Source organism: Centropristis striata, chromosome 18 (genome assembly GCF_030273125.1).
Source record: "Centropristis striata isolate RG_2023a ecotype Rhode Island chromosome 18, C.striata_1.0, whole genome shotgun sequence".
Lineage (NCBI taxonomy): Eukaryota > Metazoa > Chordata > Actinopteri > Perciformes > Serranidae > Centropristis > Centropristis striata.
Window position 1 is genome coordinate 26,816,084 of NC_081534.1, and position 27,220 is coordinate 26,843,303.

Below are 27,220 nucleotides of genomic sequence, written 5' to 3' on the forward strand. Positions count from 1 at the left end.
TTTTATGAAGCTCAGTCAAACCAGAAAGTGGAATCAAAACAAGCCTTCAACTTTTAATGGATTTACTCAGCGGGGGGAGGCTGCATATGTGTTTGTGTGTGTGTGTGTGTGTATGTGTGTGTGTTTGTCAGTCAGTAACTCAAGGAGGCTTTTGCCTAGCCTCAACTCAAGAAGAGTGGATGTAACAAAACAGAGCAATGACTCATATTTGCCACTGCAGAGGATGTTGTCATCAGCTTTGCACATAATTGTCCTAATGTAGAGATAGTAGACAGTAATTTAAATGTCATGTCCAACACTAAAAGCACACCTCCACAGTGCACGGGCACATATTTATGATGCATGTCAAATCAAATCAAATCAAATCAAACTTTATTTATATAGCGCTTTTCATACATATAAATGCAATACAAAGTGCTTTACAAAAAATAAGAACAGACAATAAAAATGACAAAACCCACCCCTCCCTTCCCCACATACACATCTGTATGTACACACACACAAACATGCACACACACGCACATAGACACACACATACACAGACACACACTCAGACTCACACACAGCACATATTGATTGACAGTGTAGAGACAAACATAACCATGTCAAACATGACCATGAATTTTAACTCCGTAAAATGCACCTCAAAGTGGTTTCCTGCAGGTTTCCTGTTGTTTTGCTTATTTTTGTCCTTGCTGTTGCTGTAGTATTTCCATTTTTCATCAATTGAACTTTGGTCATCCTTTGTGCTTTTTAGATATGTATAACCTATGAAAAATATTAAAAAGTCATGTGGAAGTGGTGAAGAGTGAAGGTGACTAACTATGTTAGGTTGGGAGTGCAGTTTAGTCCAGCATTTTCCATCTAATCTAAGATTTTGAGCTTTTAGTTGATGATAACATAATTCAGTGCACTTACTTGTAAACCTTGTTAGTTAATTTGAACTTGATTTTTCTCAAATATTAGTGAAATAATGACATTGTTGCCATCCGTCCATTTTCTTCCACTAATTTTTGGCCGGGTCGCGGGGGCAGCAGAATAAGCAAGCTATTCTAGACGTTCCTCTCCCCAGCAACGTTTTCCAGCTCTTCTTTGGGTCCCCAGAGGCAACACGAGATATAAAATCTCTCCAGCGTGTTCAGGGTCTCCCTCTGGTTTATACTGTAAATTCTGTTTATACTGCCATATTTATATTTATATTCATACTGATAATTCTGTTTATACCGTGCCATATTGCTATACTGGTACTGCTAGACTGTTGTTTCTATTTATACTGTTCGTTTGAAATATTCGCCACATTTATACCGTTAATTTGTTCATACCGCCATATTTAGGGCCACGGGGCGAAGGGTTTCTGTTATTTATTAAACTGACACATGTAACCCTGACTATTAAAACTGTCATGCCCAAAATTGGCTGCCACCCCAGCATCTTAAAGAAAATCGATATAGACCCGAACAAAGCCCCGAGCACTACTGTTATACTGTGGATTTTTTCTTCTTCCTCTTCCGGACAAAATTTCGTCTCGCTACTAGTCCTACAACAAAAGAGTTGCAGGACAAATTATATATCAAAACATGCGGTTTGATCGGGATCGGTGTGCTATTATTTTTCTCTACGGAATTTGAATTTTTCGCGACGTAAGTCGCAAAAAACTGCACGAAGTTTTGCATTGAAATGAATGGGACGGCCGAAAAAAAATGAACGAAAAAGAACAATAATTGGAGATTTTTAAACGTCTACTTCTCCGGCATAATTTCACCTAGAGACTCCATTTAAACTTTAAACAGTAGACACAAGTCTTGTGTATCGGTGTATTAATCCACGTTTCGATAGGTCATATAGTTTTTTTTATCAATCCCTGTTCAATGACCATGATCGTTTTTGGAGAAATTATTTTTGCGTGTATATACATTTCTACATTAATATTTTATATCTTTTACTTATATTTTATATATCATGTTTATTGCTGTTTGCACCAGGGATAAAGGGGAAATGCAGAATAGTCTGGGTTACATGTATCAGTTTAATAACCCTTTAAAATATATCTTAAATATGCAAGTATTTGACAAGACACAAGGGTTGATGTGTGATGTGAAAGCAGGTTAGTTCCACTTTAAATCTCTTCAGTCACAGATTATACTGTGTGACCATTACTGCCAAACAGAAAAAGAAGGAAAGGCAGCAGATATGTTGCACCACACATCATCTGATTACCTGTTTCACTGTCTTGATCTGCAGTTTTGCCTTTAAGAAGGGTAAAAAGCTGTCTTAACTCAGCCTTTACGCAATTATATATATTTCATTCCAGCCCTGAAGGCAGGGAAACATCACCATAAGATATTTTTGATATGTTTATTGATATCCACCGTGTATCTGTCTGTTTTCTGCCTATTTGTGTGTTGTGTGTTTTAAATCCCTCTCAGTGTGTGTGTCGGCTGTCGAGCTGTCAATCTCACTATTTCTCTGCTGCTGAGGGTTGAGACGAGCAGGAGGAGTGAAAAATAAGAGAGAGAGAGAGAGAGAGAGAGAGAGAGAGAGAGAGAGAGAGAGAGAGAGAGAGAGAGAGAGAGAGAGAGAGAGAGAGAGAGAGAGAGAGAGAGAGAGAGAGAGAGAGAGAGAGAGAGCAGTAATTGCTCTGGGGGATTGTATCCACATTCGGCCACTGCTTGGGAGATTGGTGACATCCACCATATTGATCAGTGCATTTAACACCGGCACACACACACACACACACACACACACACACACGCCTATGCTGGAGCAGTACAACATGATCCCAAAGCCTCATTCCTCATCTCCAGCCTGGTCTGCTTCTATAGTTATTCCTGCCCTCATCTTCCTCACCACATCTTCATCTGTCCATTTCACTGTTTGTCTTAGTGGTTCCACCTTTCTTGCAACTGTGGCTGTATGCAACATTTACGTAATATGTGAGAAAAAATAAGCTTTTTCTGCATAAAGGGTGCATTGCATACAAGCCGTCTGCAAATGTGCAACTTGTTGAAATGTTGATTCAGGCTGTAACAGTTTATGTTTTCGTACCGGACCAACAAGGTCTGGATGCAGCCTGATGCAGAATACATGGTATGTTTAGTGATGCACGTAATGTTAAAGCAAAGTTCACAAGCGTGAATCCTAAAACATTCTGCTGTATGCAACAGATGCTGAGGTCAGTACCTTTTAATCCTCAGTAACTTTTAATCCTTTCTTCTGCTAACTTCTGCAATGTGCTGAATTGGCGCCATTGTAATGCCGCTATGAAATGTCAGCTAATGTTGCGACTAAAATTTTGAGTTAGCATTGATACGCTAACGGCTACTCTTGTAGCTGTAACAAGCAGCGCCGCTAGCATCAGTTAGCCGCGAGCATCAGTTAGCCGCTAGCATCAGTTAGCCGCTAGCATCAGTTAGCCGCTAGCTTTCGCTAATGACCGAATTTCACAACAAAGAAATAAGAGTTAGCAGAACTATTGTCCCTTGTTTTGAACCCCAACTTAAAGATATAAGTAACAACAACTCACCAACTTGTTTTCGAGCAGACAACTGGCTTCCTTTGTTGTGCTAACTTACATTATTGCCCTAAATGTCAATAATTTATATTTCCAAGTTTTACCAACTTAAATCACTGTTTTAGGCCAAAAAATACAAGTTGGCTGTTCTGCACTGCAAACTATGCCGAGCACAAAAGAAACGTCAGAGGTAAACGTAACAGGTAAAATTTTTATAGACTACATGTGTTCTTGAGTATTAATTTTTTACAGATAAACTGTAATAAACAAATAAGAGAAAGATACAGAAACATAAAAAAAGGAATGATCGCAGTGTGTCAAGAACATTACATAACATTAGGGAAAATACATATTTTTAAATTTGCTTTGAAAAGTCAAAATCTTGATCTTGTTTCAGAAATCAGTCGGGACAATTATTATTTTGGAGCGAGTTAGAGAGTAAAAAACTACGAGATAACTGGAGCGATTGTTCTGTTGTGTTCCTGTCCTGAAGCTTTTGATGATTAATGACACATCCTCTCCTTTTTTTTTTGTTTGCCCCGTCTGACCGTCTCACTGCAGGCCAGTATTAAGAGGCCACTCCAGGACAAGCAAGAAAAAAAGTAAAAAAAACTCAGAAAATAATGATTCTTATCAAACAGCTTTGAAATGAAACCAATTTTATTTTAAGATGTACTTTTAAATGCAGGATTTTATGAAATTAGATTCATGAGCTGCTAATATATATTTTTTCTCAGATTAAAAATGGGTTAAAATTGCTTATTCCATTCCATCAGTGTAAAAGATCCGTCCATCATTCACAACCCCCAAACTATTCATTTTACTTGCGTCAAGAAAAATATCAAATACTCATTGATTGAGAAGCTGGAGCTGAGGCAACGTTTTTGCTTGATAAATGACTGAAATAATCATTCAAGTAAATGGAGTATTTTAAAACTCATTAATTGATTTTCTGTTGATGGACATGTCAATTAATCAACAAATCTATTGATGTTTTCATTTACTCATTTAGGCAAACAGTGCAGTTTCTTTTTATCTTTTCAACTTCAATTTTTACTACATTGTTTTTATCTTTTTTTAAAATTATTTTTAATGTCGTTTTATTTTAATGTCGTACTGTGAAGCACTTTGAGCTGCATTTTAAGTCTAAGAATGTTATTATTATTATTATTATTATTATTATTAATAATAATAATAATAATAATTGTGAATTCCTCTTATTCCTCTTATTATTATAAATAATACATATTAATACGTTTTTTTTTAAATATTACTAGTGGGACACAAAAACAATCCTGTAATTAAAATCAGTTTGGAGAAAATATTATTGATTATTATTAATATTATTAATAATAATAATAATAATAATAATAATATTTTTATTGTGATTATTATTATTATTGTGTATAATAATACAATTTTATTATTGTAATTTAATTTTTATTATTTTGATTCTTCTTTTTCCTCTTATTGTTATTATTATTATTATTATTATTATTATATTATTATTATTATAATTATTATTAATATTGTTAATATTAATATTATTATTATTATATGACCCAGTCTTCACCCATAGAATCAACAGCTGGTATGGATGGTGAGTCTGTAATGTGAGTAAGTGAAGCAGGAGTCACCTGACTCTCCTGTGTGGCTGAAATCATATTGAGCGAGCCGTCACTGAGACATACAGACCTCTCATGCATCTGATATGCAGATGTCATGACTCCCCCCCCCCCCCCCCCCCCCCCCTCATGTATTAATGACGTGTCGATAACGAGCTCTCCGTTACACCCACACCCATCTTTAACCTTGATGCTGATCTGTGTTTGTGTGTCTGCCCTCTGTCATAGCTCCTCTATTATTTACCACGCAGCTCTGTCTGGGCCGGGCTTCTGTGTGTGTGTGTGTGTGTGTGAGAGTGTGTGAGGCCAGCAATCGCCTCTAGGTAAACAACCACTGCCAATGACACGGGTGACCCTCAGACACACAAACACACACTACACACCCACACACATACCTTTTATAACCTCATCCGTCCTCTGACCACATCTCATTTCCAATCGATATGTTTTAAGCGAAGCCCCATCCGCTCCAAACAAACTCTGCCTGCTCAGGTTGGTGTGTGTTTGTTTTCTTCTTTGGGGGAGATTCAGGTGTCGTTTTCAGGCTTGGTCCGCGGTGCCCTTTAGGTTGTCTTGAAGCGACAGTGAGAGAGATCCATCATCCCTATCTTTGACACCACAGCCCGCCTGGACTTCTCTGTCTGAAGCCAAAGTAGCTGCCCGAGTGTAGGGAGGAGGCCTGAGGGTTTGTTTACACACATAAAGAAAGATTTGCTGTCTTTATCATCATACTCAATTTAAGGCTACTTATTGGGGAAAACAATCCATGTGCCAGTACCATTTTCATATTAATTAATTTTGTGTTTTTATATTTTATTTACTTTGCATTGTTATAGTTTATTTTTGTGTTCTTATTTTGAAATTTATATTTAATTTTAAATATTATTATTTTGTATTTTTATATTTTATTTTTACTTTCATATATTTATTTAATGTTATGTTTATTTTATTTACTTTGTATTGTGATATTTCATTTTAATGTTATTTATTTAGAATTTCTTTATTTTATTTTTTACTTTTTTGTATTTTTATATTTTTTTCATTTTGATTTATTTTATATTTTATTTATATTTTTACATTTTATTTACCTTTTGTTGGTATCTTTTAGCTGGTGTTTATATTTATTTTGAAAATGTATATTTCATTTTAATTATATTTTTAAAAAAATCAATTTTCTTTGTTGACACTGTAAATGTTGATAGAAAAAGGTAAAAAGCAGAGTCAGACTTTAATGCTTTGCAGTTTTATTCATCGAGACAGTTTTGCATTAACAAGCCATTAGAACCTTGCTTTGTGACAAACATGAAGATGTCTGAGATCCCTGATTTGCTTAAAACTACAGAATCTAGAGCAATGCATCTCCCCCAAGAGTGCATTTGGTCTAAATTCTGCGCTGATAGGGCTGAGCCTGTGCAGCCTGTGCAGCCTGTGGAGCCTCTTGAGGCTGTGGAGTCTCTTGTCCTGGAGGTGGTGGGACTCCTGCGTTGCCTCCTTGTTGTTGCTGCCAGTTCACTCCATACCTGGTCAGAGGAGGAAGAAAGAAACAGATCTTAGGTTTATATACAGTTGCAGCTGCTTCTGTCTTGTTTCATATTGACAGCAGTCACGAGTCAGAAGTAGGGTTGCAAAGGGGTGGAAAATCTCTGGTAAATTTTCCAGTAGATTTCCTGAAACATTCCAAGCGAAGTTAGGCTCAGGAGTTTAGGAAATGTCATAAATGAACTTGACATTTCAACAGATTTATTTGTAAGTAGAACTTTGTCAAGGCTTAATTAAGTCCCATCCAAAATGTTATTGAAAAAAATTAAAAGAGCCCCTCTCATTGCAAAAAAGTCCCATTCAACATGTAAATGAATTGAAAATGTGATGGAGGAATGCATAGTGCATGTAGGGGGCGTGGCCTCATCGTGGGGGCGTGGCTTCAATGTGGGGGCGTGACTAAACACGGGGCGTGGTTTATTTATGGGGGCGTGGTCTCAGCCCTGCACACTGAAAAAAAATTGTGACATTTACTTAAAAAAAGCTCTGCAAGTTTTACCACACAGAAAGTGTTTGTAATCTTTACTCAGGCTGTTTCTAAGTAATATTCATTTAATAGAACCACTTTTTTTTTTTTATGAAAATACACAAGTAAACTGCAGATTCACTGATGTCCCTCAATTACATTTTACTTGGAAATATCAACTAATTAAGCCAATGAACTGGTTTAGTGAATATTACATGGAATGAATGATTCAATTTACATACAAAACTGAGGACACATGATAACAAACAATCACTAAGTAATGCACTACATGAAAAAATATTTCATGCATTTTTTCACAACCATATTTAAGAACCCTGTTAAGGGCCAACCTTCAATTTTGTAAATTCCCTGTTTATTCCCATAAATTCATGTTAATTCCCATAAAGTTTCCAACTTTGAAAATTCCCAGACTTTATCAACCCTAGCCAGAAGTCCTTACCTTCTTTGCATCTTCGCCATGTCACTCTTGTATCTGTAATCTAAACAGACAAAGAAATAATTAAAAAATATATATTGTATTGTTATTAAACACAATTTACTCCATTTTTTAGATGATGGTACTGATTATTTCCAAGATGAAGATTATGTTACATTTAAACAATAATATACCGGCAAATAGTAGAGTAATATTCAGTCTATTAAAAATTATCCACCCACTAAATTCTGTCATTGCAGGAAATCCCTGAAAGATTGTTTTGATTGTTTTGATATCAGAAATGTACATATGAATTAACAGCGGACACACAATGTGACTTTACCTTTCCATGCTTGTCTCATGAGTCTAAACTTGTTTCTCAGACGTTTGAAAAAACAGTCTCCAGGTTCGGCCATGAGGACGACCAGCGTCAGCACAAGGAAGATCATAGCACACTTCATCCTGAGGACAAAAATACATCACAAACACATCATATGTCATGCAAAGTAAATAATTTAGTAAGAATATATAACATTAAAAAAAACATGAAAATACAAAAAACAACAAAACATTAAAATACAAAATAAATATAAGAATAACACATAACCCCCCTAATAAATACATATATTTTTATATAAACATACAAAATAAATAACATTCAAATAAAAAAAAAATATTTTTTTTTTACTGTGTTTGTCCATTGGTGATTTATGTTGTGTAAAAAAAAAAGTACAAGGCAAGTAAAATTCTTATGAAATATAATATAAATATAAAATACAAAATAAATTCAGATAAAATAACATATATATATATATATGAATACAATAAAAATAAAATAAAAATACTAAATGATCAAATAAAATATAAAAATACAACATAAATAAAATGTACATAAAAATAAAATAAAAAATATATAAACACACAAACTAAAACAATAAAAATGTATGAAAACACAAAGTAAATAAAATAAAATATAAAAATACAAAGTAAATAAAAGAAAGATAAAATATAAAACTACAAGGCAAATAAAATACAAATAAAATGCAATAAAAGTGCAAAGTAAATTAAATAAAAAATATATATTAAAACACAAAGTAAATGGAAAAATAAGAAAAAAATAGAAATACAAAGTAAGTCATGGGAAAATGAAATATAGTAAATATAAAAAAGTATACAAATATATGAAAATAAATGATATATTAAATAAAGTAAGAACAAAACATATTTTACCTGATTGATAGTCAGAGTCAACAGACGAGTTGAGTGAGGTCTTCAGGTGATGTGGCCAACAACTGTGAAGGGCTCGTGTTTTATAAAGGCAGAGATGAACTCTTGCTCACGCTGGATTTAGCAACATTGTATTAGTCATTGTATTTTGTAATGTCCAGACCTGTTGGACGATGATAAGATGAACTTCAACCAAAAGTTTATCAATATTTCAGGTTGACAAGTTTGTTAATAATGAAGTGATTCAGCTCTTTTTTCATCAGATTACATCCATGCAAGGTTTTTTCTCACCAACAGCTTATTATATCTGTGTTCAGGGTAAAAGTTCTCATCATTGACCCCAAAATACACTAGTGCTCAAAGGTTTGGGGTCACCCAGAAAATGTCTGAGTTGCTTTCCATGAAAACAAACTGTTTATTCATGAAATTAGTTACAAAATGAAGCATAAATATAGTAAACACATCGACAAGGGTAGAAATAATCATTTTAACGTGTACAAATCTCCAACTTGACCTCTAGATACTCAACCAGCCTGAGGAAGGATCATTTTATTGCTTCTCAAATCAGCACAAAACAGTTTCCAGCTGTGCTAAAATAATGCTCAGGTGTTTTAATGATCAATGAGCCTTTCAACACTATAAACGTTGATTAACACAATGTGCCACTGGGACAGAGGAGTGATGATTGCTGACAATATATAATAGATAAGAAATCAGCCGTTTCCAGCTTTAATAGTCATTTACGACATTAATAACGTCTAGACTGTGTGTCTGTTAGTTTAAACCTCTGAAGTCCAGGAGATTTTGGTTCAAATTTGTCAACTTCCTCTGCATTAATTTCTGTCTCTGTTTAGCATCTTTCAGTCTGTCCTTACATCACATGCATGGCTCCTTTTTCTCCACACAAACTTGGCTATCAGTCAGATTTTTAATTTTATTTTAATTAACAAATTATAATGCTGCCAGGAACCGAAAATACAAACAAAAGACACAGAAAACACAAAAGTCTATGGAAATGTACCATTTTTTTTTTATACACACACACATTTATACACCCAAAAACATTCTATTTGTCTATTTGCTTGTAAATTAAAGATAGTAATAGTTTTCATTGTAGAAAGAAAATTCACATTTTAAAAATGGTCTAGAAACATAAATGGCACACTGTGAAAACTCCTATGATTGAACTTTCAACTGGCTTTCTCAGCTTGTCTACATATCATATATAAATAAAGTTATTTCTGTACGTAAAACATGTGTATTTTCAATAAATAGATGGACTCCAGAGGGTTAACTTTAAAAAAACGTGCTTTTCTTTCAAAAATAAGGACATTTCTAAATGACTCCAAACTTTTGAGCGATTTTAAATACTGTTTCCTTTTTCTTTTCTAAGGTATTAACCCAGGATTATGAAAACAGTTGTTTTAAGCTCTCTGATGATGCATTTTCCAGATGATGCAAAAGTGTTTTTAAAGAGTTTATTTAGATTAAGGAGGAGGAGGATTTTACCAGCACATATATGGACACCTTTGGAGACACACAGTTTTAACTGGACAGGAAGGCTGTTACAAACTGTAATCTGAAAAGTAACTAAAGCTGTCAGATAAATGTATTTGAGTAAAATGTGAGATATCTCCTCTAATACAGTGGATAAGGATGATAAAGTTGCCTAACATGAAGTTGCAAGCACCTCAAATTTATACTCGATTACCAAAGTAGCTGGCCTAGTGTAGGGAGGAGGCCTGAGAGGGTTTATTTACACACAGAGAGAAAGCTTTACTGTCTTCATCATCATATTCATTTTACAATTTCTTATTGGGTAAAACAAATCCTTGTTTCAGTACCATTGTTATATACATTTATTTTGTGTTTTTATATTTTATTTTTATTTCATTTATATTTTATTTTTACTTTATATTGTTATATTTCATGTTATTTATGTATTGAAATTTATGTTTAATTTTATTTATATTTCATGTTATTCCTTCAGTCATTCAGTTTTATTTATTACATTTTTTTGTATTTAATGTATTTATTTATTTTGTTTTTATTAATATTTTATTAATATTTATTTTCATTTTATTTACTTTGTATTGTTAAACTTTATTTTTGATATTTATTTTCTACATATTTTTATTTGATTCATTTTCTACTTTTATAATTAATTAGATTTTTTTTGTATTTTTATATTTTATTTATATTTTTACCTTTATTTTTTATTAACTTTTTTTGTTATCTTTCAATTTCATTATATTTATTTTGAAATTTTATGTTTAATTTTAATTGTATTTATTTTGTATTTTTATAGTTATTTATAAATATTTTTTTCATTATTTATTTTATTTTTGCCTATGTATTAGGCGTGTCACGATAACAATTTCTGTTACATGATACATTTTCCCAGAAAGTATTGCCATAAATGGTATTATTGTAATTTTAAGACCAATTTATGTTGCTTATATAATATATATATATATATATATATATATATATATATATATATAATTTCAAAAAGCAAGGAACTTTTAATTCCTAAGGATATTCATACATGAATGTGAAAGAAATCAAAACAACTGAGCAGATGAAAACTGAAAAAAATATATATTTTTTTTGTTGACACTGTAAATATTGTTAGAAAAACATGAAAACCAGAGTCTGACTTCTTTGCTTTGCTGTTTATTAACCAGGACAGTTTGCATTAACAAGCCATAAGAACTTTGCTTTGTGCTAAACATGATGTCACTGATTTGCTTATTCATTTGTTTCCTGTATCTTGAAGCATAAAACTACAGAATCTAGAGCAATGCATTTCCCCCAAAACTGCATTTTGGTCTAATTTTTGGGCTTGAAATTCTTGACATAGTTTGGAGGCTCTTCGACAATTTTTCTGTAAGGTGGTGGAGGTGGTGGTGAGTCTGGTTTCTTGTTCAACCTGGTCAGAGGAAGGAATAAAGACACAGATCTTAGTTTATTTTACTTCATTTTACTTACATACAGTTTCAGCTGCTTCTGTCTTGTTTTAATCACTCGTCAGAAGTCCTTACCTTCTATCAGCTTCTCTGTAGACGTCTTGAGCTAAACGGACAAAAAAAATTAAAATAATTAAGTATTATGTTGTTATTAACTTTACCTAGCTGTTTGTTAACACAGAGTGTTTGTGCGTGTGTCAGTTACCATTCAATCCCTTGCTGGCAGCGTTTGCTACCACCTTTACAACCTTTCTCGCAGCCTCCATACAGCCTCCAGGTTCAGCCATGAAGACGACCAGCGTCAGCACAAGGAAGATCATCGCACACTTCATCCTGAGGAACAAAAATATATATCACAAACGCATCATATGTCACTCAAATTAATTCATTTAGTAAAAATACAAAACAAATTACATAAAAATGACATTAAAAAACCCCAGAACATATTAAAATACAAAATGAATACAACAAAAATAACACAAAATTAATACATCAAAAATAACACAAAAATACAAAGTAAATAAAAAATATAAAAATACAAAATAAATAACAGTTAAATAAAATATAAAAGTAAATATAAGTACATATAAAAAATAAACATACACAATAAGTTAAATTATAAAAAAAAACCCAGAGAAAATACAGTTAAAAAATATAAAAAATACAAAGTAAATAAAATAAAAATAAATAAAAATACAGAGTAAATAAAAAATATATAAAAATACAAACTAAATAAAACAAAATATATATGAAAATACAAAGTAAATAAAATTAAATATAAATAAAAATATGAAGTAATTAAAATTAAAAAAAATATATATAAAAATACTATGCAAATAAAATAAAATAGACAAAAAAATAATATTAAAATACATGTACAAATAAATTATATATTAAATAAAGTAAGAACAAATCGTATTTTACCTGATTGATAGTCGGAGTCAACAGACGAGTAGATTGAGGTCTTCAGGTGATGTGGCCAACAACTGTGAAGGGCTCGTGTTTTATAAAGGCAGAGATGAACTCTTGCTCACGCTGGATTTAGCAACATTGTATTAGTCATTGTATTTTGTAATGTCCAGATCTGTTGAACGATGATAAGATGTCTTAATTTCAACTAAAAGATTATCAATGGCTGACAAGTTTGTTAATAATGAAGTGATTCAGCTCTTTTTCCATCAGATTACATCCATGCAGGGTTTTTTCTCACCAACAGCTTATTATATCTGTGTTCAGGGTAAAAGTTCTCATTGACGCCAAAATACACTAGTGCTCAAAGCTTTGGGGTCAACCAGAAAATGTCTGAGTTGTTTTTCATGAAAACAAACTATTTTATTCATGAAATGAGTTGCCATAAATATTGCCATCAATGGTATTATTGTAATTTTAGGACCAATTTATGCTGTTTAAATAATGATAATATAATAGGATTGTATTGTAAGTACACCCTTTCAAAGAGCAAGGAACTTTTAATCCCTAAGAATATTCACACATGAATCTGAAAATGTCCTCAACAAATAAAACAACTGAGCAGAAAACAGTAAAACGTATTTCAGTATTTTTTTTTAAATAAAAAAAAAAAAGAATTATTTGTTGACACTGTACATGTTCAGAGAAAAACATAAAAAACCAGAGTCTGACTTCTTTGCTTTGCTGTTTATTAACCAGGACAGTTTGCATTAACAAGCCATAAGAACCTTGCTTCATGCTAAACATGATGTCACTGATTTGCTTATTCATTTGTTTCCTGTATCTTGAAGCATAAAACTACAGAATCTAGGGCAATGCATTTCCCCCATACTTTTTGGGGTCGAATTGCTTGAAAGTGTGACCCTTGAAATAATTTGGAGGCTGTTGGACAATTTGTCTTGGAGGTGGTGGAGGTGGTGGTGGTGCTGGTGTCCTCTGGTTCATCCTGGTCAGAGGAAGGAATAAAGACACAGATCTTAGTTTCTTTTAATACATTTTACTTACATACAGTTTCAGCTGCTTCTGTCTTGTTTTAATCACTAGTCAGAAGTCCTTACCATCTATTAAACCCTCTGTAGACGTCTTGGGCTAAACAGACAAAGAAATTAAAATATTTTATTATTATGTTGTTATTAAACACAATTTACTAAATATTTTTTAAGATTATGGTACAGATTATTTCCAAGATAAAATTATATTACATTGAAACAATAATATACTGGTTAATAGTAGATTTAGTTAGAATTTTTAATATACAGCCTGTTAAAAAAACAAATTCTGTCATCACAGGAAGTCCCTGGAAGATTGTTTTGAACACAAGAAGAGGCATACAAACAATACAAACTGCTTCCTGATATCTATTGTGGTTGATTCACCAACAAAAAACCCCAAAACCGCAAGAAACCCACAGCTGTTGACTTCTGATTCAGTAAATAATTTGCCAGCAGATTTTAAGGTTTTATCCCGTCATCAAATGTCAGTTTATTGTTGTTGTTTTTCCAGCCGAACCTAGGAAATGATAGAAATTAATTCACAAGAGAATTGTTTGTCTTCTATGATTCGGAATCAGCCAAAAAAAAGTGATGCTTAATTGAACAAGAATCCCTCCTGAATGCATTTTTCTTGCACTTAAAACGTGCATGGTGATTTGTATGCCAATGGATGTCTAGACATCAGAATCAGAAATCAGAAAGCTTTTATAAATAAAATGATGAACGAAATGATGATGAACGAAATTTGCCATCAACCCGTCCAAAACGTATAAAAACACACAAACAATATGACAGAGGTGAACAGGACAGTAAGACAGGAAGGAAGAGAAAAAAACTATTAAAAAAAAAGGTTAAATCTTGCTTGTGTTTTTGTTGAAGAAATAAAAGTAAAAAGTTTATTTGGTTGAAAAGTAAAATACCTGTGACAGCACATGAAAAGCACATTAAATACAATAACTACATCATAGAGTGTAGCTTTGTCTCTGTCCTTTTATTAGTGTAACCTAGATGTGTTGACGTGCAAATTACTGGTTTATAAAATTCTCGTAGTCACTGTATTCAGAACTTTACCTATGAATTAACGGCGGACACACAGTGTGAGTGTTTGTGCGTGTGAGAGTTACCATTCAGTCCTCTCCCGGCAAGTCTGGCTGCCGTCCTGGCAACGCCAATCACTCTTTGCATACAGTCTCCAGGTTCAGCCATGAAGACGACCAGCGTCAGCACAAGGAAGATCATCGCACACTTCATCCTGAGGAACAAAAATATGTCACAATGCATCATATGTCACTCAAATTAATTCATTTAGTAAAAATACAAAACAAATGTCATAAATATTACATTAAAAACCCCCAAAACATATTAAAATACAAAATGAATACAACAAAAATAAAACACAAAAATACAAAGTAAATAAATGAAAAAAATACAAAATAAATAACAGTGAAATAAAATATAAAAGTAAATATAAAAAAATAAACAAAATAAGTTAAATTATGAAAAAACCCAGTGAAAATGCAGTTTAAAAATATATAAAAAATACAAATAAATTAAAATACAAATAAATAAAAATACTGAGTAAATAAAAAAATATATAAAAATACGAAGTAAATAAAATTATATATATATATATATTTATATATTTATATATATATAAATAAAATAGAAAAGACAAAAAAATTATATTAAAATACATATACAAATAAATTCTATATTAAATAAAGTAAGAACAAAACGTATTTTACCTGATTGATAGTCGGAGTCAACAGACGAGTAGAGTGAGGTCTTCAGGTGATGTGGCCAACAACTGTGAAGGGCTCGTGTTTTATAAAGGCAGAGATGAACTCTTGCTCACGCTGGATTTAGCAACATTGTATTAGTCATTGTATTTTGTAATGTCCAGATCTGTTGGACGATGATAAGATGTCTTAATTTCAACTAAAAGATTATCAATGGTTGACAAGTTTGTTAATAATGAAGTGATTCTGCTCTTTTTCCATCAGATTACATCCATGCAGGGTTTTTTCTCACCAACAGCTTATTATATCTGTGTTCAGGGTAAAAGTTCTCATCATTGACCCCAAAATACACTAGTGCTCAAAGGTTTGGGGTCAACCAGAAAATGTCTGAGTTGTTTTTCATGAAAACAAACTATTTTATTCATGAAATGAGTTGCCATAAATATTGCCATCAATGGTATTATTGTAATTTTAGGACCAATTTATGCTGTTTAAATAATGATAATATAATAGGATTGTATTGTAAGTACACCCTTTCAAACAGCAAGGAACTTTTAATCCCTAAGAATATTCACACATGAATCTGAAAATGTCCTCAACAAATAAAACAACTGAGCAGAAAACAGTAAAACGTATTTCAGTATTTTTTTTTAAATAAAAAAAAAAAAGAATTATTTGTTGACACTGTACATGTTGAGAGAAAAACATAAAAAACCAGAGTCTGACTTCTTTGCTTTGCTGTTTATTAACCAGGACAGTTTGCATTAACAAGCCATAAGAACCTTGCTTCATGCTAAACATGATGTCACTGATTTGCTTATTCATTTGTTTCCTGTATCTTGAAGCATAAAACTACAGAATCTAGGGCAATGCATTTCCCCCATACTTTTTGGGGTCGAATTGCTTGAAAGTGTGACCCTTGAAATAATTTGGAGGCTGTTGGACAATTTGTCTTGGAGGTGGTGGAGGTGGTGGTGGTGCTGGTGTCCTCTGGTTCAACCTGGTCAGAGGAAGGAATAAAGACACAGATCTTAGTTTCTTTTAATACATTTTACTTACATACAGTTTCAGCTGCTTCTGTCTTGTTTTAATCACTAGTCAGAAGTCCTTACCTTCTATTAACCGCATCGTAGACGTCTCGAACTAAACGGACAAAGAAATTAAAATATTTTATTATTATGTTGTTATTAAACACAATTTACTAAATATTTTTTAAGATTATGGTACAGATTATTTCCAAGATAAAATTATATTACATTGAAACAATAATATACTGGTTAATAGTAGATTTAGTTAGAATTTTTAATATACAGCCTGTTAAAAAAACAAATTCTGACATCACAGGAAGTCCCTGGAAGATTGTTTTGAACACAAGAAGAGGCATACAAACAATACAAACTTCTTCCTGATATCTATTGTGGTTGATTCACCAACAAAAAACCCCAAAACCGTAAGAAACCCACAGCTGTTGACTTCTGATTCAGTAAATAATTTGCCAGCAGATTTTAAGGTTTTATCCCGTCATTAAATGTCAGTTTATTGTTGTTTTTTTTCCAGCCGAACCTAGGAAATGATAGAAATTAATTCACAAGAGAATTGTTTGTCTTCTATGATTCGGAATCAGCCAAAAAAAAGTGATGCTTAATTGAACAAGAATCCCTCCTGAATGCATTTTTCTTGCACTTAAAACGTGCACGGTGATTTGTATGCCAATGGATGTCTAGACATCAGAATCAGAAATCAGAAAGCTTTTATAAATAAAATGATGAACGAAATGATGATGAACGAAATTTGCCATCAACCCGTCCAAAACGTATAAAAACACACAAACAATATGACAAAGGTGAACAGGACAGTAAGACAGGAAGGAAGAGAAAAAAACTATTAAAAAAAAAGGTTAAATCTTGCTTGTGTTTTTGTTGAAGAAATAAAAGTAAAAAGTTTATTTGGTTGAAAAGTAAAATACCTGTGACAGCACATGAAAAGCACATTAAATACAATAACTACATCATAGAATGTAGCTTTGTCTCTGTCTTTTTATTAGTGTAACCTAGATGTGTTGACGTGCAAATTACTGGTTTATAAAATTCTCGTAGTCACTGTATTCAGAACTTTACCTATGAATTAACAGCGGACACACAGTGTGAGTGTTTGTGCGTGTGAGAGTTACCATTCACTCCCCTCCCGGCAAGTCTGGCTGCCGTCCTGGCAACGCCAATCACTCTTTGCATGCAGCCTCCAGGTTCAGCCATGAAGACGACCAGCGTCAGCACAAGGAAGATCATCGCACACTTCATCCTGAGGAACAAAAATATGTCACAATGCATCATATGTCACTCAAATTAATTCATTTAGTAAAAATACAAAACAAATGGCATAAATATTACATTAAAAACCCCCAAAACATATTAAAATACAAAATGAATACAACAAAAATAAAACACAAAAATACAAAGTAAATAAATGAAAAAAATACAAAATAAATAACAGTGAAATAAAATATAAAAGTAAATATAAAAAAATAAACAAAATAAGTTAAATTATGAAAAAACCCAGTGAAAATGCAGTTTAAAAATATATAAAAAATACAAATAAATTAAAATACAAATAAATAAAAATACTGAGTAAATAAAAAAAAATATAAAAATACGAAGTAAATAAAATTATATATATGTATATATATATATATATATATATATATATATAAATACTACGTAAATAAAATAAAATAGAAAAGACAAAAAAAATATATTAAAATACATATACAAATAAATTATATATTAAATAAAGTAAGAACAAAACGTATTTTACCTGATTGATAGTCGGAGTCAACAGACGAGTTGAGTGAGGTCTTCAGGTGATGTGGCCAACAACTGTGAAGGGCTCGTGTTTTATAAAGGCAGAGATGAACTCTTGCTCACGCTGGATTTAGCAACATTGTATTAGTCATTGTATTTTGTAATGTCCAGATCTGTTGAACGATGATAAGATGTCTTAATTTCAACTAAAAGATTATCAATGGTTGACAAGTTTGTTAATAATGAAGTGATTCTGCTCTTTTTCCATCAGATTACATCCATGCAGGGTTTTTTCTCACCAACAGCTTATTATATCTGTGTTCAGGGTAAAAGTTCTCATCATTGACCCCAAAATACACTAGTGCTCAAAGGTTTGGGGTCAACCAGAAAATGTCTGAGTTGTTTTTCATGAAAACAAACTATTTTATTCATGAAATGAGTTGCCATAAATATTGCCATCAATGGTATTATTGTAATTTTAGGACCAATTTATGCTGTTTAAATAATGATAATATAATAGGATTGTATTGTAAGTACACCCTTTCAAAGAGCAAGGAACTTTTAATCCCTAAGAATATTCACACATGAATCTGAAAATGTCCTCAACAAATAAAACAACTGAGCAGAAATTGCAGTAAAACATATTTCAGTATTTTTTTTAAATAATAATAAAAAATTATTATTTGTTGACACTGTACATGTTGAGAGAAAAACATAAAAAACCAGAGTCTGACTTCTTTGCTTTGCTGTTTATTAACCAGGACAGTTTGCATTAACAAGCCATAAGAACCTTGCTTCCTGCTAAACATGATGTCACTGATTTGCTTATTCATTTGTTTCCTGTATCTTGAAGCATAAAACTACAGAATCTAGAGCAATGCATTTTCCCTCAAAACTGCATTTTGGTCTAATTTCCGGGTGGGAAACGAAGATGCCTGAAAAGATTTGGAGGCTATTGGACAATTTGTCTTGGAGGTGGTGGAGGTGGTGGAGGTGGTGGTGGTGCTGGTGTCCTCTGGTTCCACCTGGTCAGAGGAAGGAATAAAGACACAGATCTTAGTTTCTTTTAATACATTTTACTTACATACAGTTTCAGCTGCTTCTGTCTTGTTTTAATCACTAGTCAGAAGTCCTTACCATCTATTAAACCCTCTGTAGACGTCTTGGGCTAAACAGACAAAGAAATTAAAATATTTTATTATTATGTTATTAAACACAATTTACTAAATATTTTTTTCAGATTATAGTACAGATTATTTCCAAAATAAAATTATATTACATTGAAACAATAATATACTGGTTAATAGTAGATGTAGTAAGCATTTTTAATATACAGCCTGTTAAAAAACAAATTCTGTCATCACAGGAAGTCCCTGGAAGATTGGTTTGAACACAAGAAGAGACATACAAACAATACAAACTTCTTCCTGATATCTATTGTGGTTGATTTACCAACAAAAAACCCCAAAACCGTAAGAAACCCACAGCTGTTGACTTCTGATTCAGTAAATAATTTGCCAGCAGATTTTAAGGTTTTATCCCGTCATCAAATGTCAGTTTATTGTTGGTTTTTTTCCAGCCGAACCTAGGAAATGATAGAAATTAATTCACAAGAGAATTGTTTGTCTTCTATGATTCGGAATCAGCCAAAAAAAAGTGATGCTTAATTGAACAAGAATCCCTCCTGAATGCATTTTTCTTGCACTTAAAACGTGCATGGTGATAACGTGATAACGGCAAAACGTATAAAAACACACAAACAATATGACAGAGGTGAACAGGACAGTAAGACAGGAAGGAAGAGAAAAAAACTATGAAAAAAGAAGGTTAAATCTTGCTTTTATTTTGTTGAAGAAATAAAAGTAAAAAGTTTATTTGGTTGAAAAGTAAAATACCTGACAGCACATGAAAAGCACATTAAATACAATAACTGTCTCTGTCTTTTTATTAGTGTAACCTAGATGTGTTGACGTGCAAATTACTGGTTTATAAAATTCTCGTAGTCACTGTATATCAGAACTTTACCTATGAATTAACGGCGGACACACAGTGTGAGTGTTTGTGCGTGTGAGAGTTACCATTCAGTCCCCTCCCGGCAAGTCTGGCTGCCGTCCTGACAGCGCCAATCACTCTTTGCATACAGTCTCCAGGTTCAGCCATGAAGACGACCAGCGTCAGCACAAGGAAGATCATCGCACACTTCATCCTGAGGAACAAAAATATGTCACAATGCATCATATGTCACTCAAATTAATGAATTTAGTAAAAATACAAAACAAATGGCATAAATATTACATTAAAAACAAGAAAACATATTAAAATACAAAATTAATACAACAAAAATAAAACACAAAAATACAAAGTAAATGAATAAAAAAATACAAAATAAATAACAGTTAAATGAAATATAAAATAAATATAAATATAAAAAACAAAATAAGTTAAATTATGAAAAAACCCAGTGAAAATGCAGTTTAAAAATATATAAAAAATACAAATAAATTAAAATACAAATAAATTAAAATATTGAGTAAATAAAAAATATATAAAAATACTACGTAAATAAAATTATATATATATATATATATAAATACTACGTAAATAAAATAAAATAGAAAAGACAAAAAATAATATTAAAATACATATACAAATAAATTATATATTAAATAAAGTAAGAACAAATCGTATTTTACCTGATTGATAGTCGGAGCCAACAGACGAGTAGAGTGAGGTCTTCAGGTGATGTGGCCAACAACTGTGAAGGGCTCGTGTTTTATAAAGGCAGAGATTAACTATTTCTCACGCTGGATTTAGCAACATTGTATTAGTCATTGTATTTTGTAATGTCCAGATCTGTTGGACAATGATACGAATGTTTTCATCCCAACCCAAAGATTATCAATATTTCAGGTTGCCAAGTTTGTTCATCACTAAGTGATTCAGCTCTTTTCCATCAGTTTACATCCCTCCAGGGTTTTTTCTCAACAGCAGCTTATCATTCACTCCAAATATGTACCTTTTTCTTTCTGTTCAATCATTTAAAGATATTAAACCGGGGTTATATAAAAGGGAAAGTGACAATATATTTGCTGCATTTTTTGGCAGTGATGATGGAAGAAGTATTCAGATATTTGGTGAAGTAAAACTACTAAAATCACACTGTGAAAATACTGCATTACAAGTAAAAGTCCTGCATTCAAAAAGTGAATCGAAGTAAGCTTAAGTTAAAGCAAGTATCAGCACAAGTATCTAAAGAATGAAAGTATTCCCTATGAGGGATTCAGAATGACCATTCACACACACACATGAAACAAAACACATTCACACACTACAGTAAAAACCTCATATACTTACAAGTGAAATGCTTTCACAAACACCACTGAAATGTTATGCAGTCTCACACACAACTGAAATGCTTTTATACATACAACTAAATGCTTTTAGTCTGGTCCAGACTTACGTGTCGGACAAAAAAGACGGAGAATAGCTACACAGAGATAGAATAGAAACACCTTCCTTTTAAACTAAAACACCTTCCAGTTACACTGAAATGTCTTCCTTTTACACTAAAATCTCTGCAGTATTTATGACAGAGTTTCCATAATGTGTGTGAGAGCACAATATTTTAGTTGTGTGTATAAAAGCATTTCACTTGAATGTATAAAAGCATTTCAGTAATGTGAGTAAGAGCACAACATTTCAGTTGTGTATATAACAACATTTCAGTTGTGTGTGTGAAAGCATTTCACTTTTATGTGTGTGAGGTTTTTACTATAGTGTGTGAGTGTGTTTTGTTTTATATGTGTTTGTGAATGGTAATTCTGAATTATGTCCCTGACGGCCCCTCATAGTTCCCTATCCATGTTTAACATTCATATATGATGTTTTTGGATTAATATTACTGCTGCAAATGTTGATTGTGTAGTTTAATCTACAGCAATGCATCATATTCTGTAAGATCATCATATCTTTGCAGTCGCTGTCCTGTGAGAACCACGTATCTCTACAGAGTCAACTTCTGATGGCTGCAGATGTGATGGTGAATTTTCCAGATGATGCAAAAGTGTTTTAAAGAGTTTATTCAGCTTAAGAAGGAGGAGTATTTTATCAGCACATATATGGAAACCTTTGGAGACACACAGTTTTAACTGGACAAGAAGCCTGTGACAAACTGTAATCTGAAAAGTAACTAAATCTGTCAGATAAATGTATTTGAGCAAAATGTGAGATATCTCCTCTAATACAGTGGAGAATGATTATAAAGTTGCAATCATGAAGTTGCAAGCACCTCAAATTTATACTCGATTACCAAAGTAGCTGGCCTAGTGCAGGGAGGAGGCCTGAGAGGGTTTATTTACACACACAGAGAAATCTTTACTGTCTTTATCATCATATTCATTTTACAACTTCTTATTGGGTAAAACAAATCCTTGTTTCAGTCCCATTGTTATATACTTTTTTTGTGTTTTTATATTTTATTTTTATTTCATTTATATTTTATTTATACTTTATATTGTTTGATTTTATGTTATTTATGTATTGAAATTTATGTTTAATTTTATTTATATTTCATGTTATTCATTCAGTCATTCAGTTTTATTTATTTTATATTTGATTTATTTCGTTTTTATTTATATTTTATTTATATTTATTTTCATTTTATTTACTTTGTATTGTTGAACTTTATTTTTGATATTTATTTTCTACATATTTTAATTTGATTCATTTTGTACTTTTATATTTTATTAAAATTTTACATATATTTTTTATTTACTTTTTGTAATGTTTCAGTTTCATTATATTTATTTTGAAATTTTATGTTTAATTTTTATTGTATTTATTTTGTATTTTTATAGTTATTTATTTATAAATATTTTTTCTTTCTTTATTTTATTTTTTTATTTTTGCCTATATTTATGCGTGTCACGATAACTTTTTCTGTTACAAGATACATTGTCCCAGAAAGTATTGCCATAAATGGTACTATTGTAATTTTAGGACTAATTTATGCTGTTTATATAATTATAATATAATCGGATCATAATGTAAGTACATCCTTTCAAAGAGCAAGGAACTTTTAATTCCTAAGGATTTTCACACATGAATGTGAAAGAAATCTGAAAATATCCTCAACAAATAAAATAACCGAGCAGAAATTGCAGTAAAACATATTTCAGTATTTTTTTTAAATGAAAGAAACAAAACGATTTTCTTTGTTGACACTGTACATGTTGAGAGAAAAACATAAAAAACCAGAGTCTGACTTCTTTGCTTTGCTGTTTATTAACCAGGACAGTTTGCATTAACAAGCCATAAGAACCTTGCTTCGTGCTAAACATGATGTCACTGATTTGCTTATTCATTTGTTTCCTGTATCTTGAAGCATAAAACTACAGAATCTAGAGCAATGCATTTCCCCCAAAACTGCATTTTGGTCTAATTTTCGGGCCTGAAATTCTTGACATAGTTTGGAGGCTCTTTGGCAATTTGTTTGTAAGGTGGTGGAGGTGGTGGTGAGTCTGGTTTCTTGTTCAACCTGGTCAGAGGAAGGAAAAAAGACACAGATCTTAGTTTCTTTTACGTCATTTTACTTACATACAGTTTCAGCTGCTTCTGTCTTGTTTTAATCACTAGTCAGAAGTCCTTACCTTCTGTCAACCGCATCGTAGACGTCTCGAGCTAAACGGACAAAGAAATTAAAATAATTAAGTATTATGTTGTTATTAACTTTACCTAGCTGTTTGTTAACACAGAGTGTTTGTGCGTGTGTCAGTTACCATTCAATCCCTTGCTGGCAGCGTCTCCTGCCACCTTTGCAACCTTTTTGGCAGCATTCCACATACAGCCTCCAGGTTCAGCCATGAAGACGACCAGCGTCAGCACAAGGAAGATCATCGCACACTTCATCCTGAGGAACAAAAATATGTCACAATGCATCATATGTCACTCAAATTAATTCATTTAGTAAAAATACAGAACAAATTACATAAAAATTACATTAAAAAACCCCAGAACATATTAAAATACAAAATTAATACAACAAAAATAAAATACAAAAATACAAAGTAAATAAAAAAACAAACAAAATAAATCACAGTTAAATAAAATGTAAAAGTAAATATAAAAATAAACAAAGTAAATAAGTTAAAGTATAAAAAAACAGAGAAAATACAATTAAAAAATATAAAAAAAATACAAATAAAACAAATTAAAACAAAATAAAAATACTGAGTAAATAAAAAAATATAAAAGTACAAGGTAAATAAAATAATAATATATATACATATATGTATAAAAAGACGAAGTAAATACAATTAAATATATACAAAAAATATGAAGTAATTAAAATAAAAATATACATAAAATTACTACATAAATAAAATAAAATAAAATACAAAAGATAAAAAAAATATTAAAATACATATACAAATAAATGATATATTAAATAAAATAAGAACAAAACGTATTTTACCTGATTGATAGTCGGAGTCAACAGACAAGTAGAGTGAGGTCTTAAATTAAAATACAAAAATACAAAGTAAATAAAAAATATAAAAATAAAAAATAAAACATTTAAATAAAATCTAAAAGTAAATATAAAAAGAATAAACATACACAATAAGTTAAATTATAAAAACCCCAGAGAAAATACAGTTAAAAAATATAGAAAATACAAAGTAAATAAAATTAAAATAAATAAAAATACAGAGTAAATAAAAAATATATAAAAATACAAAGTAAATAAAATTAAATATATATAAAAATATGAAGTAATTAAAATAAAATAAAATAAAATAAAATAAAATATATATATATATATAAAAATACTACCTAAATAAAATAAAATAGAAAAGACAAAAAAATAATATTAAAATACATATACAAATAAATTCTATATTAAATAAAGTAAAACAAATCGTATTTTACCTGATTGATAGTCGGAGTCAACAGACGAGTAGAGTGAGGTCTTCAGGTGATGTGGCCAACAACTGTGAAGGGCTCGTGTTTTATAAAGGCAGAGATGAACTCTTGCTCACGCTGGATTTAGCAACATTGTATTAGTCATTGTATTTTGTAATGTCCAGACCTGTTGGACAATGATATGAATGTTTTCATCTCAACTCAAAGATTATCAATATTTCAGAATGACAAGTTTGTTCATCACTAAGTGATTCAGCTCTTTTCCATCAACTGTCCAGGGTTTTTTCTGAACAACAGCTTATCATTCACTCCAAATATGTACCTTTTTCTTTCTGTTCAAGCATTTAAAGATACTAAACCGGGGTTAAGTGACAATATATTTGCTGCATGTTTGGCAGTGATGATGGAAGAAGTATTCAGATATTTGGTGAAGTAAAACTACTAATATCACACTGTGAAAATACTGCATTACAAGTAAAAGTCCAGCATTCAAATAGTGAATCTAAGTAAGATTAAGTTAACGCAGGTATCAGCACAAGTATCTAAAGTATGAAAGTATTCCCTATGAGGGATTCAGAATGACCATTCACACACACACACACACACACACATAAAACAAAACACATTCACACACGATAGTAAAAACCTCTCACACACTTACAACTGAAATGCTTTCAGTCCGGTCCGGACTTCAGTGCTGGAAAAAGAGACAGAGAATAAAAGTTAAATCAAATAAAAGCTCCAGGCTTTTCGGGGGACATTGCCACAAGCTGAGGCCGGGGCTGCTGAGCCTGATACCGCGGTAGTCCGGACCAGACCAGCAGCTGGCTGTGGCTGGCTGTTGCTGCTGCGGCCACGAGATCAGAAAAGCGACATCAGTCGACTCTCCACCATACCTTGTTGCATTAGAGAATGTTCAAATTGTCTCTGCCGATGCCAAGATGTTGTTCAGTAACGCAGCAGCTTCTGTTAAATTACTGGAGAGTTCCTGGGAGGACATGTTCGCTCCAAAGACGTTCCACTTCCTCTTACATGCCGCGTTCCTTTAACACTGAAACGCCTTCGTTTTACACTGAAATACCTTCGTTTTACACTGAAACACCTTCCGGTTACACTGAAACACCTTAGTTTTACACTGAAACACCTTAGTTTTACACTGAAACGCCTTCGTTTTACACTGAAACACCTTCCGGTTACACTGAAACACCTTAGTTTTACACTGAAAAACCTTCGTTTTACACTGAAACACCTTACGGTTACACTGAAATGTCTTCTTTTTACACTAAAAGCTCAGTAGTATTCATGAGAGCGTTTCAATATTGTGTGTGAGAGCACAATATTTTAGTTGTGTGTATAAAAGCATTTCAGGTGTGTGAATAAAAGCATTTCAGTTGAAAGGCAGAGATTAACTATTTCTCACGCTGGATTTAGCAACATTGTATTAGTCATTGTATTTTGTAATGTCCAGATCTGTTGGACAATGATATGAATGTTTTCATCTCAACTCAAAGATTATCAATATTTCAGAATGACAAGTTTGTTCATCACTAAGTGATTCAGCTCTTTTCCATCAACTTACATCCATCCAGGGTTTTTTCTCAACAGCAGCTTATCATTCACTCCAAATATGTACCTTTTTCTTTCTGTTCAATCATTTAAAGATATTAAACCGGGGTTAAGTGACAATATATTTGCTGCATGTTTGGCAGTGATGATGGAAGAAGTATTCAGATATTTGGTGAAGTAAAACTACTAATATCACACTGTGAAAATACTGCATTACAAGTAAAAGTCCTGCATTCAAAAAGTGAATCTAAGTAAGATTAAGTTAACGCAAGTATCAGCACAAGTATCTAAAGTATGAAAGTATTCCCTATGAGGGATTCAGAATTACCATTCACACACACACACACACACACACACACACACACACACACACACACACATAAAACAAAACACATTCACACACGATAGTAAAAACCTCTCACACACTTACAACTGAAATGCTTTCAGTCCGGTCCGGACTTC

At 31.9% G+C, this 27,220-nt stretch overlaps 2 protein-coding genes across 9 annotated transcripts in view; one reads left to right on the forward strand and one right to left on the reverse strand.

Moving 5' to 3' along the window:
• The window catches only part of LOC131991322 (exostosin-1), a 365,225-nt gene that overhangs the window by 143,463 nt on the left and 194,542 nt on the right, over positions 1-27,220 (forward strand). The window lies entirely within an intron of this gene.
• On the reverse strand, positions 6,368-25,781 carry LOC131991323 (moronecidin-like). 8 transcript variants are annotated; one of them, XM_059356697.1, is made up of 5 exons: positions 25,199-25,769; positions 24,744-24,783; positions 7,921-8,039; positions 7,602-7,641; positions 6,368-6,656 (listed from the first exon to the last, which is right to left on the reverse strand). In XM_059356697.1, exons 3-5 carry the CDS (start codon positions 8,036-8,038, stop codon positions 6,518-6,520), a joined length of 297 nt encoding a protein of 98 aa, XP_059212680.1. In that variant the 5' UTR covers position 8,039; positions 24,744-24,783; positions 25,199-25,769; the 3' UTR covers positions 6,368-6,517. The 8 variants fall into 8 exon arrangements, with proteins under 8 accessions (XP_059212680.1, XP_059212677.1, XP_059212676.1 ...); XM_059356694.1 differs by lacking the exons at positions 24,744-24,783; positions 25,199-25,769 and adding exons at positions 8,808-8,967; positions 9,319-9,368; XM_059356693.1 differs by lacking the exons at positions 24,744-24,783; positions 25,199-25,769 and adding exons at positions 8,808-8,967; positions 9,096-9,311.

Excerpts from the sequence above, each read along its gene's own strand:
- LOC131991323 (XM_059356697.1), bottom strand. The coding sequence starts at position 8,038 with ATGAAGTGTGCTATGATCTTCCTTGTGCTGACGCTGGTCGTCCTCATG. Across the intron at positions 7,642-7,920 it reads CATGAGACAAGCATGGAAAG|ATTACAGATACAAGAGTGAC; the intron begins GTAAAGTCACAT and ends TTGTCTGTTTAG. Across the intron at positions 6,657-7,601 it reads ATGGCGAAGATGCAAAGAAG|GTATGGAGTGAACTGGCAGC; the intron begins GTAAGGACTTCT and ends TCCTCTGACCAG.